At 36.7% G+C, this 21152-nt stretch overlaps 1 protein-coding gene across 2 annotated transcripts in view; it reads right to left on the minus strand.

Moving 5' to 3' along the window:
- Nucleotides 1-2136: 2136 nt before the first annotated feature.
- Nucleotides 2137-21152, minus strand: part of RAD23B (RAD23 homolog B, nucleotide excision repair protein) — a 46231-nt gene continuing 27215 nt past the window's right edge. Inside the window, exons 5-10 of one of the 2 annotated variants that reach the window (XM_045373586.3) lie at nt 20818-20873; nt 13786-13913; nt 10870-11005; nt 9189-9316; nt 8214-8384; nt 2137-3643 (exon numbers count right to left, since the gene is read on the minus strand). In XM_045373586.3, coding sequence (XP_045229521.2) covers nt 3530-3643; nt 8214-8384; nt 9189-9316; nt 10870-11005; nt 13786-13913; nt 20818-20873 — 733 coding nt within the window. In that variant the 3' untranslated portion in view covers nt 2137-3529. The remainder of the gene's footprint in view (nt 3644-8213; nt 8385-9188; nt 9317-10869; nt 11006-13785; nt 13914-20817; nt 20874-21152) is intronic. The other variant, XM_045373587.2, reaches the window with a different exon arrangement.

Consider the following 21152-nt stretch of genomic DNA (forward strand, 5'->3'; position numbering starts at 1 on the left):
TACTGTAAAAATAAGAAACAGTGTAGCAACATCCAAGAGTAACTTAGATACCACCAGGCCAGTACATCAGGCTCACAACACTCCTTTGTGAGTGGACAATGGGGGTTATACCATTCCTCTGTAAAGATCTGTGATGGTCACATGGAAGCCGAACTACAGCTGAGACCTGAAGTCAAGAGTCCAGGAATGTCAGGAGAGGAATAAAAAGCATCACATAACTTAGGTCTACGTAGACTAGTCGGTTTTGAACAGGGACACCAAACTTTTGCTATAAAGGGCCGGACAGTGATTATTTATGCTTTGCAGGCCACAGAGTCTGCTGCAGCTATCCAACAGCAAACCTCTGTAGTGCAGAAGTAGCTATACACAATATGTAAACAAATGAGCATGGCTGTGTTTCAATAAAACTTTTAAGGACACTGAAATGTAAACTGAAACGCTGAGGTGATAAAAAACATATACAATTGAAACCATTTAAAAATGTAAAGATCACTCTTAGTTCATGGACCACACAACAGGTATAAGACAGATTTGACTCATGAAGCTGTAGTTTGCCAGCCCTTGGCTTAGGAGGAAAAAATGGGGAAAATGGACAGGGAAGGCCAACTGAACTTTATGGCTGGAGAATCCACCAGAACTGACTGGGTCAGGAACACTCATTGCCTGCAACTGCTTACTTTCAGTAGAACATTTTGTAGCAGCCTTTGGCTGGCTGCTTCAGACAAGAAGTATGGAACAATGGAAATTTTATGCATTCCCTAAAAGACCTCACTAACCTTAACATCCCAGCAAATATCCCATCTCTGTGTTGACTGAGAAAAGCACCAGGAGACCCAGTAAAGTCAATCTAGTGCCTGGGCCTCCTATGTGATACACTCACCAATTACTGAAGTAAAAAGAAGTATCAGTGACAGAAGCATTGTCAACTTTCAATCTGATTCTATGTGACAGAATCATTTAAAAAATGAGAAGTGCAATGTTGGATGTATTGAAAATATTTTATAATCAATTCTCTAGAATCCTAGCCATCCAGTACAGGAAAAAATTATATTGGAACACTTCAGTATTTTTAAACAATGAAAAAAAAATATTTGACTAGAGGATGGCATAAGAAATTTACATATACAAACTTAGGCTTCCTCACATTTCCCACAGAGCAACTAAACAAGAAAAAGATTTCAAGAAATGACAGTATACCTCAAATGCGAAATTCCAAAGTCAAACAGCTACTTACATTAAGAGATTTACCAAAACAGTTTGTAAATTAAACAATAACAGCAAAAGGCACAAAAAGCCTATTTCTTTTATGGTGTCTTGGCTGATTCTTTAAGAAGCAGATAAACAAGGAACGATCAAAACTTGGCCTGAGCTGTCTTCCGATAATTATTAATCCTAGTATATCCAGATTTGTTGTCCAAGGACAAAAGCTCCATGCCACCTTCTGCTGTCACTTTCCAAGGAGGAGGCTGCTGTTTTTTTTTTTTGTTTCCAGTTTTCACTATGCTCTGAGTAGACAGAGAATGTCATAAAATAAATGAGAGTATTCCATTATCCGACCAGAAATGCCACCTCTTTTCCCAACTCATTGCTCTGACTTGAATGATGAACGTATATACGAATTCTCATTTTATTCTCCTGAGAAATTATGCATGATCCATTATAAAACATACAGGTAATACAAAGTCCAAAAGCCTGTCATGTTTATGGCAGTGGTGTGATCTCGGCTCACTGCAACCTTCATTTCCCGGGTTCAAGCAATTCTCATGCCTCAGCCTCCCAAGTAGCTGGGACCACAGGCGTGCGCCACCATGCCTGGCTAATTTTTGTATTTTTAGTATAGATGGGGTTTTGCCATGATGGTCAGGCTGGTCTCGAACTCCTGGCCTCAAGTGATCTGCCCGCCTTGGCCTCCCAAAGTGCTGGGATTACACGTGTTAGCCACCATACCCAGCCAGTTTCATTTATTTTCATAAGAAATAGGTTATGAGTACGTGATGTAAATCCTTAAAGTCATCACCATGCTGTGCTAAAAATATTGAGAAATTATGCAGAGAGAAATCTGTGCAAATTCATCATCTTAGTATCAGATGGTTAACAAAAAAAAAAGGAAACAAAAAACAAAAACAACCCAAATTATTTCTTTAAATACTCTTATTTATACTCAGGAAAACAGATTTGAAAAACTGAACAAGTACACATCTGCCCCGTTTATGATCAAATAACAATGCCAATGAAGGAGATTCCAAAGGAAAAACTGAGATGAAAAAATCCAAATAAAAGCCAACACTGCTATTAAGATTTTTCTTTTAATATGCCATGAGATATCTTGATTGTATATTTTCCAAAGTACTTTCCAGCCACATCTCCCAACCCTTCCAAAAGATTTTGCCAGTCTTTCCAATGCAATAAAAGATGCTGGATTATAGTTTTCTCTACCATCTCTTTTTGAAAGCGATATTATACTAATGACTTTAATGGTAATACACTCTTATCTAATAAAGAAACACATTTACAAATATCAGAAACCCAGTTTTGAAACATTTGCATTAATTTTGAACTGAATCAGCATTTTGTGGGTTTTTAAAAAGGCAGCAGTTTGACTCACGACTTGCTGATAAACACATTTCTGCTGAGGGAAGGGGAAAAGACAGGGAGAGTGAATGCTGCATTTCTCCATTGGCCCCAAAAGTGCTAATTTCACAAAGGGATACATCAAAAGCAAACATGCAATGGTTGTTTTAAAACTTTTACTGCAATATAACAATGAAGTAAACAGTAATTAGACACCTACCAATTTTTCCCCAAAACAAACAAAAAAAAATGTAAACAGGAAAATAACTCTGCCTATACTTGTACAGCTTCTCAAATCATGTTAGAAGGGTCTCACATTCAATGATCAAGAAATTTTAAAATAGCAGTAATTATTTTCATTTTAAGAAAAGGTTCCCTTTCTCCCCCCCACCCCAAGTATTTAACATGAAAGAATGGGCTTCCTTACACATTAATTTTATACTTATTTTTGAAGCAGCAACAATTAACCTTTGATAATTTGGCATTTCTGTTTACAGTCGCTACAAAAATTCTTTTAATTTCACAAAGCCATTATCCAGTGTTGCTATGAAACAGAGACTGTAAATTCTAGGTAGCTAAGATTCTTTCTGAAACCAATGTTAAGTCAAAGAAATATAAAGCAGGGCATTACACTAAGTTTCTGGATCTAGTACACTAAAAAGAGTGAAACCTAAGAAAAGTTACCTACTGTTTTACAGAAGAAATAAAGACCTGCAAAAGCTGATTTTTTGGTTGTATATATTTTACACACTGTGTGGAGTTGCGGCATCTGCTAGTTGAAGCAGACATGCACTGTATTTATCCCTGCCCTATATCCTAGATCCCTCCCTCCCCACCCCCAACAATCTACTACCTTATACCAAGTATTGTGGATATGAGCCCAAGTCATCCCAGACAATCCAGTGAACAAGTTAGTGTAATGCACTGGTGTGAAGTGTGAGATATAAAAAAGTCCCTTTCAATCTTCATCAAAGTTCTGCTGTAGAAGAAAATTGGCAGCCAAATTCTCATTCTTCTCACAAGCAAAATATGCTTGTATCACAAGTCCTTCAGGAAATCCTAATGCCTTTAACTGGAAGAAAAAGGAAAAAAATATAAATCCAACACACCAATTATGGCACATTTAATTTACTTACATATTACAGATTCCAGCATAGCACTAAAGACAGATCATTACTCAAAAACATACTGCAACCCAAAAAAGCTTTTGAGAATTTTACATGAATTCATCTCTATCTGAATATGGATTTACTGCCCAACCCAAGCGGTTTGATGGAATCTAGACCCTTTCCTTTACTAATCGCCTAAAAAAGTCTTTGTTTTCTAGTTAAAGCTTAAGAGATACTATGCAAATACTCTTTGGCCTAATTAAACATTAGTTGCTAATTGCTATGGTTTAAAAATAAATGACTACAGAAATGTGTAAATCAAATGGTTTTTAGTATATTAAGAGTGAAGATAAGGATGAGAGTACCTGGAGTATAGCTTAACCACCTCATCTAATTATTTGTAAATTAAAAGCAAATGTTTTATTTATTAATGCCAACTAATGTCTTTCATTTGGATCAAACATCACTCTCAATCTCCTTGCTTTATTCAACACTCCATACTAGAAAACTAGGTGACCAATTAGTAGTAATAACACACGGTACATTTTGAAGTAAAGACAGTGTTCTATTTTTATCTGCTTAACAATCACAGCATTTTAAATGGTAATACTAGCTACTTAATTTCATTTTCCTAGTCTATTAAAAACCACTTGTGACAATACTCACTGCTTTTAAAAGCCTTTAAAAACTCAGCCAAATGTCACCTTCCTCAATTGTCTCAATCACCTTGAGTTAGATCATGTGTCCCAAATCCCCAGACCGCAAACTGGCACCACCCATTGGCCTGTTAGGAACTGGGCCGCCCAGGAGGTGGTGAGCAGTGGGTGAGCAAGTGAAGTTTCATCTGTATTTACAGCTGCTCCCCATCACTCGAATTACCACCTGAGCTCCGTCTCCTTTCGTATCAGCGGCAGCATTAGATTCTCATAGGAGCATGAACCTTACTGTGAACTGTGCATGTGAGGGATCTGGGTTCTGTGCTCCGTATGATAGCCTAACAAATGCCTGATGATGTGAGGTGAACAGTTTCAGCCCCAAACCACCACCCCGCCCCACTTCCTAACCTAACTAATACCTGATAATCGGAGGTAGAACAGTTTCATCCCAAAACCACCGCGCCCACTCCACCTCTGTTGGTAGAAAAAAAGGTCTTCTACAAAACTGGTCCCTGGTGCCAAAAGGTTGAGGACTGCTGTTAGATTATATTCGGAAATGACCCTTAAAATTTGGGCAAAAATCCAAATTCATCACGAATAACTACTGATCTATGAAAGGAGAAGAAATTAAAAAATCCGTTTGTTATCTGGGTTTTATCCAGATTAAAGCTAGGATAGGTGAAGTAAAGGGTATAATCCAACTGCCTGCTTCTACAAAACACACAATTTAAAGATTCAAAAACACAATGATCGAAAAAGGTATATACCATGCAAATGGTAACCAAAAAAGAGCTAGAATGACTATATCAGATGAAACAGATTTAAGATAAAAATTGTTACTATAAACAAAAGGCATTTTATGATAAAAAAGGATCAGGAAGACACAACAATTATAAACATATATAACAGAGCCACAAAATACATAAAATAAAAACTGAGAATTAAAGGTAGAAATGGTAATTAACAATAATAGTTAGAGAAATCTATAGCCCCACCTTCAATAATAGATAAAACAGCTAAGGAAGAAGACTTGACTACAAACTAGATCTATCAGGTATTTATAGACCACAATAAGAACTACATTATATTCTTCTTCAGTATACATAGAACATTCTTCAGAAATACCATGTTAGGCCACAAAACGAACCTCAAAAAGTTGAAAAGTATTGAAAGTATATTCTCTGATTATAATGGAATGAATTTAGAAAAGGAGATGATGTGGGAAATTCATAAACTTGTAGAAATTAACACAATCCTAAATAACAAATGAATTAAATTAGAAACCAAAAGGGAAATTGAAAAATATTTTGAGATTAAAGAAAGCAAAACAACATACTAAAACCTATGGAATGCTGCTATAGCATAAACACAGAAGGAATATTATAGCTATAAACATCTATCCTAACAAAGATAGATAATAATCTAATCTAAAACTAAACAAAGAAGATCTAAACTAAACCTAATCTAAAAATGGAAGAACAAACTAAAAGCAAGCAAGAAGGAAATAAACATTAGAGAGACTTAAAAAAAAAAAAAAAAAAAAAAAAGACTAGAAAAACAATAGGGAGAATCAACAAAACCCAAAGTTATTTTTGTCATTAAAAAAAAAAAAATCAACAAAATTAAAACCTTTAGCTAAACTGAAGGGAAAAAACAAAAATCTTAGGACTCAAATTACTAAAATCAGGAATAAATGCAGGAATATTACTACTTTAACAAAAGAAGAAAATGATTATAAGGAAATATGTACAACTGCATGCCAACAAATTAGACAACTCAGATAAAATATACAAATTCCAAGTTAAAAACCACCAAAACTGACTCTAAAAGAAACAGAAAAGTAGAATAGACAAGTAACAAGAGACTGAATCAGTAATCACAAAACTTCCCAAAAAGAAAAGCCCGGGCCCAGACTACTGATGAATTCTATCAACTGTTCAAAGAATTAACACCAATTCTTAATAAATACTTCCAGAAAACAGAAGAGGAGAGAATAAATCCCAACTTACTCTAAGAGGCCAGTATTACCCAGACACCAAATTCAAAGACATCACAAAAAAAACTACAGACCAATATGACTTATGAACAGATGCAAAAATCCTCAACAAAATACAAGCAGGCTAAATCCAGCAACGTATAAAAAGGATCATACGTTATGACCAGTAAAATTTATCCCAGAAATGCAAGGTTGGTTCGACATACAAAAACCAATCAATGTAATAAAAGCATACTAAAGGACAAAAATCACATGATTATCTTAATAAAAAAAGAAAAAAACATTTGACAAAATCCAACACCTTTTTCTGATGAACAAACTAGGAATAGAAGGGAATTTCTTCAATCTCATAAAGGGCATCCACAAAAAACCCACAGATAACATCATACTTAGTGATGAAAGACTGAATGCTTTCCCCTAAGATCAAGAACCAGACAAGGATGTTGTTGGTTCTTGCTAGTCTAATAATATACTGGAGGCTCCAGATAGGGCAATTAGACAAGACAAAGAAATAAAAGGTATCCATATTAGAAAAGAAGTAAAACTGTCTCTATCTGCAGATGACATGACCTTGTATATGGAAAATCCTAATGAACACATGCACAAACTACTTAATGAATAAATAAGAGTTCAAGAAGGTTTTAAGATAAAAGATCAATAAACACAATTAAATTGTCTTTTTATATAGTTAACAATGAACAATCTGAAAATGAAATTAAGAGAAAAATCCATTTATAATAGCATCAAGAAGAATAAAAATACCTAGGAATAATTTTTTAAAAAGTAGTGCACAACTTCTACACTGAAAACTACAGAACACTACTGAAAGAAATTATAGAAAAATCTTATTATTAATATGGCAATACTCCACAAATTTCATCTATAGAATAAAACAATCCCTATCAAGATCCCAACCAGAATTTTTTTTTTTTTTGCAGGAATCAGACAAGCTGATGCTAAAATTTGTGCAAGAATGTAAAAGATCCAGAACAGCCAAAACAATCTTGGGAAACAATAATAAAATGGGAACAATTAACACTTCCCAATTTCAAAACTTACTTAGAAAGCCATACTAATATGCACTTTATCTGATTTCCACGTCAAAACACTTAGTAAGATAAGACAGGGCAAGTATTATGATTACTACGATTCCCTGTTTATTGTAAAAATGAGGGAGAAAAAGAATGACTAATCACGATATAAAAACTAGGTTACTGGAATCAGGATAGCAGATTTCTGATGTTTAATATAGATAAAAAATAAATACAAATAAAAACCCGAAAAAAATCTAGAATTGGGTATTTACTTCTAAGACTTTTTCTTCTTGAATTTTAACACAGCAATTAAATTATACCTTTACTGCTTGTCCTTTGGCTTCACAGAAGACAAGATGGCGGAACAGGGTTAAGAGGAGACTATCTTTACCGCAATCCATAGGGCAATGCTCTATTTGGCTCTGTCCATCAGAACTATCTCCAGTAAATGAAAATGTTCTACATTGGTTCTATCCAATAGTAGCCACTAACCCCATGTGACTTCTGAGCACTTGAAATGGGGCTAGTGTGACTAAGGAATTATTTAGAGTCTCACTCTGTTGCCCAGGCTGGAGTGCAGTGGCGCAATCTTGGCTCACTGCAACCTCTGCCTCCCAGGTTCAAGCAATTCTCCTGCCTCAGTCTCACAAGTAGCTGAGATTACAGGTGCGTGCCACCACTCCCAGCTAATTTTTGTATTTTTAGTAGAGATGAGGTTTCACCATGTTGGCCAGGCTGGTCTTGAACTCCTGACCTCAGGTGATCCGCCCACCTTGGCCTCCCGAAGTGCTGGGATTACAGGCGTGAGCCCAGCCAAGAACTAACTCTTTTAAAGTTTTAAACTCACCCTTTCTATAGCTTCTTTTTCCTGAGGCGTTACTTGAATGTAGTTCATATGACCACTTCCAGCTTCTGCAATTCCTCCACTGCCACCTCCACCTCCTCCTCCTTGACCACCAGCTTCTTGAACTGGTTCATTTAACATCTGAATAAAATGCTCCTGGTGTTGGCTAATTTGCTGTGGTGACGTGAATGACAGAGAAAAATAATACATTGATATTAAGCATCTACAGGAACAGAGGAATTCTAAATATTACTAAGAGAAAAGGCTACACTTTTGCAAACGTAGTATTTTAGGGATTCTGGATTATTCAGTCTTTGGAAGGATGTGATTTCTTGTACATTAGTAAAGAAATGCAGTACTTTTGGGCAAAGTAAACAGTGAAGAAATTCAAATTCTTAAGGCTCTGAGCCTCCTGTGCTAAAAAACAAACAAGCAAACTACTGTGGCACTGTAAGAACAGAACTTATTCTTTATACTTGCATATACTTTTACCTTCCACACTAGTGGGCACTAAAATGCTGTATAAAATTCAAAATACTTGGTGATCTGAGCATTAAAGAAGCCCCACACCTATTTTTTCTAAGAGTAAGTTGTTCCTATTGCTTAGAAGTTCCTAAGAAAAAGGAACTAAGAAATAAGCTTGTGAAAAGTGATTTAAAGTTAGGCAGTTTCTTTGTTAAACAGCTTCCCAAATTCTTTAACATATTAATGTCTACTGGGAATCTCCAAGAAGGAAATATAAAATGTTTCCCAAACTTATTATTATTTGGTCAACTTAATTTAACCCAACCTCTATATCCCAACTGTTATTTGAGTACACCTATCCAGATTACAATATTTTACTAAGTGTAGCTTGGAAGAATACATTCACCATTCTCAAATACAGAGTTGTATTTGAGGCGGGGAAGGACCGTTCATGGACTTTTTCAAAATGTGATACACTCTAACCTACTTGTGAAACTGACACTGATTAGTCACCTGAAGTAACTGAGGATTCTCTCGACCTATCTGCTGTAGTAATGCTGGAAGCAGGGAAGGATTCTGTTGAATAATTTGTCTCATCTGTTGAAACTGAGGTTGATTCCGTAAAAATTCAAGGGGATGTCCTAAAATACACATAAACGTTTTTAAACAAAAGCAGTAAATACATATACAAAGAGTGGTTAAACAATACATTTACACAGCAAACACTATCAAGTAAAAAATGATTTCTCAGATGTAATAAATGAAGTAAATAATGATGAAATCTTCCGACCATATCAACTTGCAAGTTTTATACGGCAAAAATTACCCCTATTAGCAAATGCAGGGAGTGCAGAACGCTGACTGTAACATGAACCAAACTTGCCTATAATCGCCCTTGGCACTCAATGTTATAAAATAATCCTAGAAACTTGTCCGCTACGCGTGTTCTATCAAAATAAAAAGTACTAAAAGTTATTCCTGTTGCTTAAAAGTTCCTAAGAAAAATATACACCACAACTAACAAAAACAAAAACTACTTTATAAGCTGTATGGCAATCTAGTACTAATATACCTAAACTCTTCAGCCTAAAATCCATTCACAATAATAAATGTTAGTAATGCCAAATAAAATATAAAATACAGAACTTGTGGCTTTTTCAGGGTGCTGGTACTTCTCTGGTATGCTATAGGAAACCAAAAATCGTACATAAAGGAATTATGTTTTTGAGATTACTAATGAAGAAAAGAGAATTTTTAGATGTATGTTGTAATTTCCTATTCAGGAAGACAATCAAACTGAAATGACATAGCACATGGGTTTTTTATTCTTCCATATATAATACTAGCTTTATAGGTGAAGGCAATGAGACTTAGAGACTATGTTACCTAATAAGTACTGAAAGGAACAGAACCCCAAATCCAAAGCAGAGCTGTGGCCATCTCTTTCCACTCCCATGCTGAATCACAACAAACAAAAGGCCTGTCCTCTGGAGACTGTACACAAAGCACTGAGTGACCTCTGTCAACCAGAGGTGACTATCATAATCAGAGCTAGGAAATGCATAAAAGAATGGCCTTTTCAAGATCAAGTTTATATTACTTTATTAATACACAGAAGAACGAACGAAGGAGAACACTGCGTAAATCCTAAGCCGACCGCAGGTTCCAGGTTCTGCTCTGTAGTCAGACCTATAGCAATGTGTGGGTATGGTCAGTACCCCAGTAAGGAGACTTCAATTCAAGCTCTGCTTTCTCCTCTAGATACAAGGTTTGAAACCTCTCAAGGTCTCATTTCCTTGGTTGTATTAACTAGTGAAATCCTGCTGGCTTTGAAATTACATACACTTTGTAAAATTTATGGAGAGAGTTACGAGACAAAGTGAGCAAACCATTCTGAACAGCATCAGAAAGTAACACTAAATACAAACTGGAAAGCATCTTTTCCTTAAAACAAATAAAACAGAATATGCCCTCTGACAAAACTGCAACTGATGTTTAATATCAGCAAGGATACCTTTTACATCCACTTGGGAGACTTTCTTTTGGGCCTTTCTCAAACATTAGTGAAGAGAGAACTTAATGAATCATTCAGCTGCTCTGGGAATGAACCTCATTTCTGAAGTATTTCAGATTAAATCATTTTACAGTAAAAATTCAGGGCCATTCCTTCTCCATCCAAAAGATTCCACTTTACCTCCAGAACTTGTTGTTGTTGTCGTTGCTGTCGTAGTTGCTGCAGCTGCAGCCACTGCTGAAGACTGAGGAGCCCCAGTACTAGCTGCTTGAGGGGGGTCAACCACAGCCTGACTTTCTCTATCTCCAGGGATTCCCTATAACAGAATTTCCAAGCTTTAAGATATCCCTTCAGGCAAAATTTAATATTATACAGAGTAAAAGATTTATAGTCTATTTAACATCTTGTCTGATTTTCAAAAGCATCAAACAGACGTCTGCTTCAATTAAAAGTAAAGGATTATTAAGCTGCATGGATTAAAATTAGATTAGAAATGACCTGTGTGCATTATAGAAAAACCCACATTGCTGTAATAATGCAAAGCAGCACTGTCCAGCAGAACTTTCCATGATGATGGAAATTTTCCCTGTGTTGTCCAATAAGATGCCTACCAGGCACACGTAATTGGCGTCAAATTTGAAAAATACTGATACATGTACCTTCTTAAAACTGAACATAACCAAAGGTTTTTGTGCCAGCTATTACTTCAGTTGACTTTTTAACTTCTTAGAAATCTTCATCAGCTGTTACTCAGTAACAAAAAGGATTGAATTTGCAACCCGGGCTTAAGATAATCCAAAAAAAGAGTTTTTGATGCACACTTGACAGTTCTGAAATGATTCCTGGGGAAAAAATATCTAATGGATACAGACCAGGTATACAGCGGTCAGGCAGGAGGATCTCCTCTACTGATCCATGGTACTGAGTAAGTGTCACTCAGAAAGTATCTCATAAATTTGACATACTTTTGAATAAAGCGTTTCTTTGAGAAAGTGTCAAAGTATCTCATAAATATGAGCTACTCAAGTATTTCCAAAAATTTAATTTTTCAAAATGCACAAAATTGATCTAAAATAAACTGAAACCATTTAGTTTTTAGGTGATGCCTTTTGTAAGTTTATAGTACTTATCTTTTAAAGTTATTAAGAGCTTAAAACTGCATGCACTAAAATATTTTGGGACATCTATTTTGATGCACATGTGTTGATAAGACTTGTCATTTAAAAATTTAAAAAAGTCTTTATCAAGTTCTTATAGATTTTGAAAAGAAGAGAATAAAGAACCAAGTATTACAATTGAATAAGATGATAAATGCTTCCATTTCCTAATAAGCTAGAAGCCAAAAGCAACAACATATAAAGGATGAAGGGCAACACAGCAGGAAAATGGCTGCATGCATTAGATGTCACTCCAGGCATTAAAACCAATGTTTTTGAATGAGTTCATCATTTCAAACCCTTAACTTAGATGGTCAGTTATTTAAGTGCTAACAAACTACATACAAATTTAGGATCCAGAGGGTCCATCAAATTCTGTTTTATAAAACTAAAAAGTTAATCTTCATTGCTACAGATCAACCTCTATTCTCACACATGTTACATAGCCTCTTATTAGATAAGTGCTCAACATTTCTTCTTTCCACCCATTCACCTTATCTGTTAACTAGTAACAGTTAAAGGCAACTTTTCCCCTCCAGTCTATGAAACAAACAGCAAACATATAAAAAACATTTTAGTTATAAAATGTTTGATGAACTCATGACTCATCTATTTATTTGCATTTGATGCTATACAGCAGTTTTAGCATTTGGCAACTTTGGTAACAATGATTCTTTTTTTTTATACCTCAAAACTCCACATCCATTAGATCACAATAACTGATACCGTTGAACTTATGCAGAATTCTAAATCAAGTGTAAATGAAAGCCACTCCATAAAAGCTAATACTTTTATACAATCTGTTTAGGGTATGCACCCCTCACCAAACAAATTCACAACAATTAATTCCAGAATTCCAAACAAACTGGATAAACTGCCAGCATTTAAAGACACTACTCAAGAAGACAATGAAAAAGTGAATTTAAAAAGATAAAATAATATGCTAAGAAAAGGTTTTGTGAACTTCACATCCAAATGCATGGGCAAATAAATGGTGGAGGCCGAGTACAGTTATGAGGCTTATAACTGACTCTTCTGAAACTAGCCAGCTACCTGAAAGGAATTTTTAACAGAAGTACAACTTAGACACAAAGGACAACCTAGACATAATGGAATGGGTTAAACTGTGGATTAATTGCCAAAAGAGTTAACTCTAAGATACAAAAAGAGCAACTCTAAGATGGTATTTAGGGCAATTCAGACTTCGATAATACTCCAAAACAGCAGACAATTATAGAATAGAAGATTTCTTAAAAGTTAATTCAATTACTTTAGCCTGTGTCACATCTGTAAAACTAGCAGACTTTCATCTTAATACCAAGTGTTTCAGTCAATGTCCACAACAATCTATTTCTCAAAAACTCCCATTACCGGTAAAAAAAGAAAACCTTATTCAAAAAGTCCCTCAACTCCTACTGACTATAAAAACAAATTCAAATGCTAACGGAACCAGGTAAGTAACATCATTCGTTAAATGCGTGATGTTACATTGGTAACAGAGTGAATCAGAGGATAATGAATTAGATTCTATGATCTAAAATATTTTCCTTAATCCCTTGCAAAAATCTGGGATCCAAAGTTGTCCAGATAAACCAGAAATCTGTACTTATATGTGAAATTTCCCAGATTTTAAAAAGCTGGCAACTTATTACAGATATATACATAGTATAAGCAAAAGAATTTGGCCCGAATTCTCAAGCTTAAAATGTTTGTTCTTAATAATTCATGCACAGTGGTACCTAAAAAGCTACTACAATGCTGGACCACTATATTAAAAAAGGTTACATTTTATTAACACAAAATACAAACATACTAGAAAAAAAAGCACTGTGTATCATCTAGCATATATCATACAGGTGAAGTGGTCCTTTAAAATCTGTTTCTTTGAGATTTTGATCTTAAACAACTAGAATGAAGTAAAGTAAAACACGTTTCTCACCATTAAAAGATACTCCACTGCTCTGTCAGGGTTGTTGAAACTGGCTCTCAGGGCTGCAATTACTTGCTCTCGTTCATAGCCCATTGACATGATCTCAGTTACCATATTCTCGTAAGACTGACCCGTCACTAAAAAGGGAGGGTGGAGGGGAAAGAAAAGGAACATTTAATAAATAAGCATTCTCTATATATTTCTTGATTCATGTATACAACATTTCAGGCACAACTGTGCTAGGAATACAAATATGAGTAACAGTATAAATTACAACATACATGTAGTAGGTAATGGTCCCCCAAAGATGCCCTCCGGTTTGATTCCTAGAACCTATAAATAGGCTACATGGCAAAGGGAAATTGAGGTTATAGATAAAATTAAGGTTGCTAATCAGCTGACTTTAAGATAGAGACCTCATTCCGGATTATCTAAGTGTGTCCAGCATAATGACATGAATCCTTAAGAACAGTAGGAGGAGGCCGGTGAGAAGGTCAGAGAAACAGGTGTGAGGAGGAGGAGACAAAACCAGGATGAGAGATGTTATGCTGTTGCCTTTGAAGATGGAGAAAGGGGCTACCAGCCAAGGTATGTGAACAGTCTCTAGAAACTGGACAGGATCAGGACAAAAATTCTTCCCTGGAGTCTCCAAAAAGGAACTCCAGCTCCCTAATTTTAGTACAGTGAGCCCTGTGTCTCACTTCTAACCTACAGTACTAGAAGATAGTTAATCTGTGTTGTTCTACACCATTAAGTTTGTGTTAACTTACTACAGTAGCAACAGGAAACTCATATAATACGTTTCAGAGTATAACAGAAAAATGAGGTACAAAGGGAAGGGAGAATCAGGAGGTCAAAGAAGGCAACTGGTAAGAAGAGACACTGAATTCTAAAAACATGCTGGGGAAGGGATGGCATTTCAAACCATCAACTCTGATGCAACAAGTTCAGTTTCCCTTTGATACCTTATATAACTAAAACAGTGGGGAAAGAGGTTAGGAGCTAGAAAGTTAAAATCTTGTACACTATACAAAGTTGGTAAAATGCCCTAAGCGCTAATATTCCAACAAGTCACTTCTTACAGACTCCTATGCTCCCTCCTCTCAGCACAGACAACACTCTGAATAAATGAAAGTTATTTTCCTCATAAACTTACCTTACTTAAAACTATCGTCTCTTCCGCTTGTGTTCTGGGGACCATTACCAAACTGGATTTGGTTATCCTCTCTTCTCCACCAACACCTTTCCCCCTCTGTGTAATTATCCTGGATCAGTAGTTAACTATGTCCTATATTTCACCCTAAAACAAAAACACACCTCCCTCCTTTGACTTCATCTTAATTCCTCTTTGAGGAACCATCTGCTCTCTTCCCATCACAGCCACAGCTATTGAACACATGTCCATTTTCTCACATTCCACTCATTCCTCAACTAATTGCAATTCAGATTTCCCTCTCAAATGTGTCCCACCATTATCTGTTTGCTCTCTTTAAATAAATGACACCTCTATTCACCTCCTAAGTGCTTGAACAGAAACCCTGGGGATTTCAGTTCCTTTTCCTCTTCCTTCCACACCTCATTTACCAGCATACCTCGTAAGTTCTATCTCTAAATTACACCCCAAACCCATCTCTTCATTCTCTACTGTCAACACTGAAGACAAGCCCACAACAGTCTGTACATGGGATTACAACATTTCCAACTCTTGTCTCCATATCTACAATCTATTCTTCAGCCAGTTGCAAAAGTCAACACACACACACACATACACACACACAAAACCCCCCATCTAATTTCTAGCTCCCAGCCCTCAACAATGCTCCACCCACCACACTCATCTTCCCGGTGTTATTTCAGCAGGCCACACCTTTTCCTGCCTCAGGGCCTTTACACAACACCAGCTATCTTTAGATGGCTGGTTCCTTCAACATGCTTCAGTTCTATATTTAAAAGGTATTGCCTAGCCATCCCAGGTAGCCTTCTGTTTTTTCTTTAGGGACGCCCTTTGTGTTCTTAATATCATTTATCTTTTTTTCTTTTAAAGTTTCATTATTTTTTTCTTGCCCCAACTGAATGCAAGTTTGTGCAGAAAACCATGCCATTTTGCATATTTCCCTGATACACAGCTGACACCGAGTATCCGTTGAATAAATAATTTTTTTCTGCAGAACTTTCCAAATAAAGGTGTTTAATAGCTAAAAAACCCCTAAATATCACAAAAAGATTAATCATTTGATATCTTGTTTAAAATAATGACTTTCCTTTTCCCATCTCATAAAACAATAATTTTTAATTATTCATTTTCTTATCTACTGATATAATTCGAGCACAAAGCAACTCAAGTAGCAATACACTTTCAGTAACCCAATTCCCAGATACAGAAATCAGTATCAATACAACTGAAATTAAGAGCTACAGAAAACCAGAACTGCACTATTTCAACATGGTGTTTTTCTTTTAGTCCTCTCTACTTCATAAGAAAGGTTTAATTTCAACTCCTTTAAAAGATGAGGAGGTTACAGCTTGGAGAGATTAATAATTTGGTAAAGGCCAGGCGTGGTGGCTCACACCTGTAACCCCAGCACTTGGGAGGCTGAGGCGGGCAGATAACGAGATCAGGAGATCAAGACCATCCTGGTCAACATGGTGAAATCCCATCTTTACTAAAAATACAAACAAATTATCTGGGCACGGTGGCACGTGCCTGTAGTCCCACCTACTCAGGAGGCTGAGGCAGGAGAACTGCTTGAACCCCGGAGGCAGAGACTGCAGTGAGCCAAGATCATGCCACTGCACTCCAGCCTGGTGAAAGAGCAAGACTCTTTGTCTCCAAAAAAAAAAAAAAAAAAAAAAGTCAAAGTATTGTCATGGTGCAGAGATACAAACAAACACAGGCTGATAGTGAAGTCTCCACATCTAATCATTATACTATGACTCCTAAAATCATGTTTCCTAGTTAAATTATAGAATCTCAAAAAATACCTATCAGCAGTGTGATACTTTTTAGATCTTAAAAGTCCAAAGGCAAATGACTTGTAAAAAGAACTAGAGAGGCTGGCATGGTGGCTCACACCTGTAATCCCAGCACTTTGGGAGGCTGAGGTGGGCGAATCACCTAAGGTCAGGTGTTCAAGACCAGCGTGGCCAACGTGAAATTCCGTATCTACTAAAAACACAAAAATTAGCTGGGCATGGTGGCAGGTGCCTGTAATCCCAGCTATTTGGAAGGCTGAGGCAGGAGAATTTCTTGAACCCAGGAGGCGGAGATTGCAGTGAGCTGAGCCTGCGCCACTGCACTCCAGCCTGGGTGACAAAGACAGAGAGTGAGTCAAACAAACAAACAAACAAACAAACAAACAAAACGAGAGAGACTGGACAAGAAACAGAGTAATGAGGCCAAAGAGGTGGTGATGAAGAACTTTATATATGCCATTCAGAATAAGCTTTGATCATATTACCTGACTTCAAATACTATTACCAGGCTACTGTAATCAAAACAGCATGGTACTGGTATAAAAACACTCATCGATCAATGGAACAGAATAGAGAACCCAGAAATAAAGCCGCATACCCTACAACCAAATTGATCTTCAACAAAGTCAACAAAAACATGCACGGGGGAAAGGACACCCCATTCAACAAACAGTGCTGGGAAATTGGATAGCCACATTTAGAAGAATGAAACTAGACCCAGAATTCTCATCAAACACAAAAGCTAACTCAAAACAGATTAAGGCCTAAATATTAAGACCTGAAACTACAAAAAACCGAGAAGAAAACCTAGAAAAACTCTTCTGGACACTGGCATAGGAAATCTAACAAAGTGTTATTATCTAGAACTTCAACATCAAGAAAAAACCAAATAACCCCATTAAAAAGTGGGCAAAAACCATGACTGGACATTTTTCAAAAGAAGACATACAAGTGGCCAACAAACATGAAAAAATGCTCAACATCACTAATCATCAGAGAAATGCAAATTAAAACCACAATGAGATGTCCCACGTCACACCAGATGTCAGGCAAGGATGCGAAGCAAATAGAATGCTTACATACTGCCGGCGGGAATGTCAATTAGTATATCCTTGATGGAAAATAGCACGGAAATTTCTCAAAGAACTTAAAAACAGAACTATCATTTAATCCAGAAATTCCACTACTATGTATATACCCAAAGGGAAATAAATCATTATATCAAAAAGATACCTGCACTTGTATGTTAATCATGGCATTATTCACAATAGTAAAGATATGGAATCATTAAATGGAGGATGAGATAAAGAAAATGGGGTGTGTGTGTGTAAAAGTACTCCCCCATCAAAAATAATAAAATCATGTCTTTTTTACAGCAACATGGATAGAACTATGGAGGCCACTATCCTAAATGAAATAACTCAGAAACAGTCAAATACCACATGTCCTCACAAGTTGGAGCTGAACCATAGGCACACATCATATAGAATGGAATAATACACACTGGAAACGACAAAAGGTAGGGAGTGGAGTGTGGGTTCAAAAATTTCCTTTTTGGTACAATAAATGTTCATTATTCAGGTGATGGCTACACTAAAAGCCCAAACTTCACCACCACGTAATATATGCATGTAAGAAATCTGCACTTGTACTCTCTAAATATATACAAATTTTAAAAATTAAAAAGAATAAGCTCTGGACTTACTTTCTAGGTCATGAGGAACTATTAAAGGAATTAACAAAGACCCCATCAGAGTTGCTTTTTAGAAAATACACTCTAGTAAGGAAGAGGCAGACCAGGTGGATAAGGATAATGCAAGAGTATAAGTGAAATAAGGACCCGAACTAAGGCAACTAAATGACAGGGGAAACAAATATTCCAGAGACTTTAAGAGAGGGAGTCATTAGTAACTGTGGAATGATGGGAGGAAGTGGAAGGGGGAAGGAGGAAGGAAGAAGAGAGGTCAGAGGGGAGAGGAGAGAAAGGAAAAGAAACAGACTTACTGGGCTAAAAGAGGCAGAGGGTGGATGAATGACTGATGGTACAATTAAGAAGGGAACAAAAGGAAAGACTCAGACTGGGGAATAAAAAATGAGTCAGTTTGAAACCTAAAGTCATGGAGGTTCTAAGTTTTCTAGTTGACAATGTCAAGATACGAGTTTGGGAGTTCAGAGGGAGATCTGTACTGCAGCTATAATTTGGGGAATCTACATAGTATATGGATGGTATTGGTCATTCCCATAGTCTGAACTATGACCTAGAATGGAACCATAGAAAACTCATACATTTAATAGTCAGGTAAACTAAAATGAATTAACTGGCCGGTCGTTGTGGCTCACGCCTGTAATCCCAGTACTTCGGGAGGCCGAGGCGGGCAGATTACAAGGCCAGGAGATTGAGACCATCCTGACTAACACAGTGAAACCCCGTCACTACTAAAAATACACAAAATTAGCCAGGCGTGGTGGCACGTGCCTGTAATCCCAGCTACACAGGAGGCTGAGGCAGGAGAATTGCTTGAACCCGGGAGGTGGAGGTTGCAGTGACCCAAGATCACGCCACTGCACTCCAATCTGGGCGAGAGAGCGAGACTACATCTCAAAAAAAAAAAAGAAAGAAAAGAAGAAAAGAAAAGAAAAGCTTGAGAAGGAAGAGCCTGAGGTATGGATCAGGAAGAGTGGTGTCACAGAAGCCAAAGAAGGAAAGTTTAAAGAAGCAAGGTTAATTTGTGCAGCAACAAGATAAATCAGAATAAAATAAAAAAGCAGGAATCAACATAGAGACTTGGGTAAATTAAAGATGAAAATGTAGAGGGATCCCGACACCATAAAGTTGAGAATGGGAAGTAAGACATAGTCACAGAGGCTTGAGTGTAGCAGCAGCAGCTACAGCATGGCCTCCCAGGCTCCCACTCAGGAGCATCAATGCATTACAGCTGCAGCAGCAGTGACCACAGCCAGAGCCTTCAGCACCATTAGCCACAAGTGCCAGCTGGCTCCAGCCCCGAGGCCACAGACAGTTTACTGATCTCTGGGTAATCCTATTCTCCAGCCCTTCCAATTCCTAACAATTTCCTAAGATTAAGCCTTTCCCTGTTTGAAATAGAGTGGTTTCTGTTTTCCTGGCTGGAGACTAACTCATACTGTATTTGACAGCAGAGTGTTTTAGGACACTGTTCCTCAAAGATGAAAATCTGGGGTTGGCACACCCAGGCAATCTTAGATAATTTAAACTACTGTTTTGCTACTACATGTACATGCCATTTTCCATGGCAACGAGGGCATCACGGAGTTCCAGCTCAACTAGGTCAGAGAACCAACTCAGATGCTAGGAGGTGGTACTGCTGCTGGAACTCTGCTGCTGTAGAAGCTAAGCAGGAATCCAGAGCCTGTACTGCACCAAAGCTGCTGTTTCTACCTATTCCTCGCTTTCTCCCTCCCTGCCATTTAAGAGTACCAAACAGTAGGAATGGAGTTGCCAGCCAATAAACCAGTAATTAGCAGGAACTATATCAGAGATGCTACAATGGGAGAAAAAAAAAAGGTGCTTCATATTGATAGACTGGAGTGATGGGAGATGGAAAGGCATTATTCAGCAGGTCAAAGTTGGGATAAAAAAGCATTTTTGCTGCAAGCCAATGCAAGCAACATGATATAGATGGGAATGTACAGTGCCATCAAGTTGGAATTAAGTCTGAAGGTGAATACACATGAAGTGTGAGACAGATCTAGAAAAATGTCATACCCATTTCAAAGACCCTTTGTAATAAACCCATACATACACAGATCAACCATGTTAGGATCACATTTAAAATTTCCATCTGGAAAATGGAAATTTATTTGCTTTAACCAAGTATGCTCAACTCAGAGCAAGTTTTAAATAACTCAATACATAAATATTAATTTAAAAGTCTTTAGTAACACTTAATTGAATTACTTAATTCAATCATTTTACAGCTTGATTATAAATAACCATGCAAATTATTAACACTTTTATCACGATCTAGAAAAGTGAAGCCTCTTACCTATCTCTTTACAGGTTGTTTACAAGGAAAAGTAGATACTTACCAAGTGCACTCGTTGCATCTTCAAAAAGGTTTGATCGAGAAGAATCTCCCGATGTACTGTAAAAGGATTTTAGAACAATCACATTTTAAAAAGTATATACAATTTAATTTACATTAGTTTAGTAACTATCCAATTTGTAAACAGATTCTTTGATTTTAATTAAATATAAAAGTCTGACTAAAGTATTTAAACTGTCTCTTCTAGATTAAATCCAAAAGCTTTATCTACAACATTTGTGGTTTGGGAAAAATTTTCAATCTTGGTACTCCTCCTATTCTGAGAATCCATCATTTTAAATGTCAAAATATATAAAATAATATCCTAACAGACAGCAT

Source organism: Macaca fascicularis, chromosome 15 (assembly GCF_037993035.2).
Source record: "Macaca fascicularis isolate 582-1 chromosome 15, T2T-MFA8v1.1".
In the NCBI taxonomy this organism is placed as follows: Eukaryota; Metazoa; Chordata; class Mammalia; order Primates; family Cercopithecidae; genus Macaca; species Macaca fascicularis.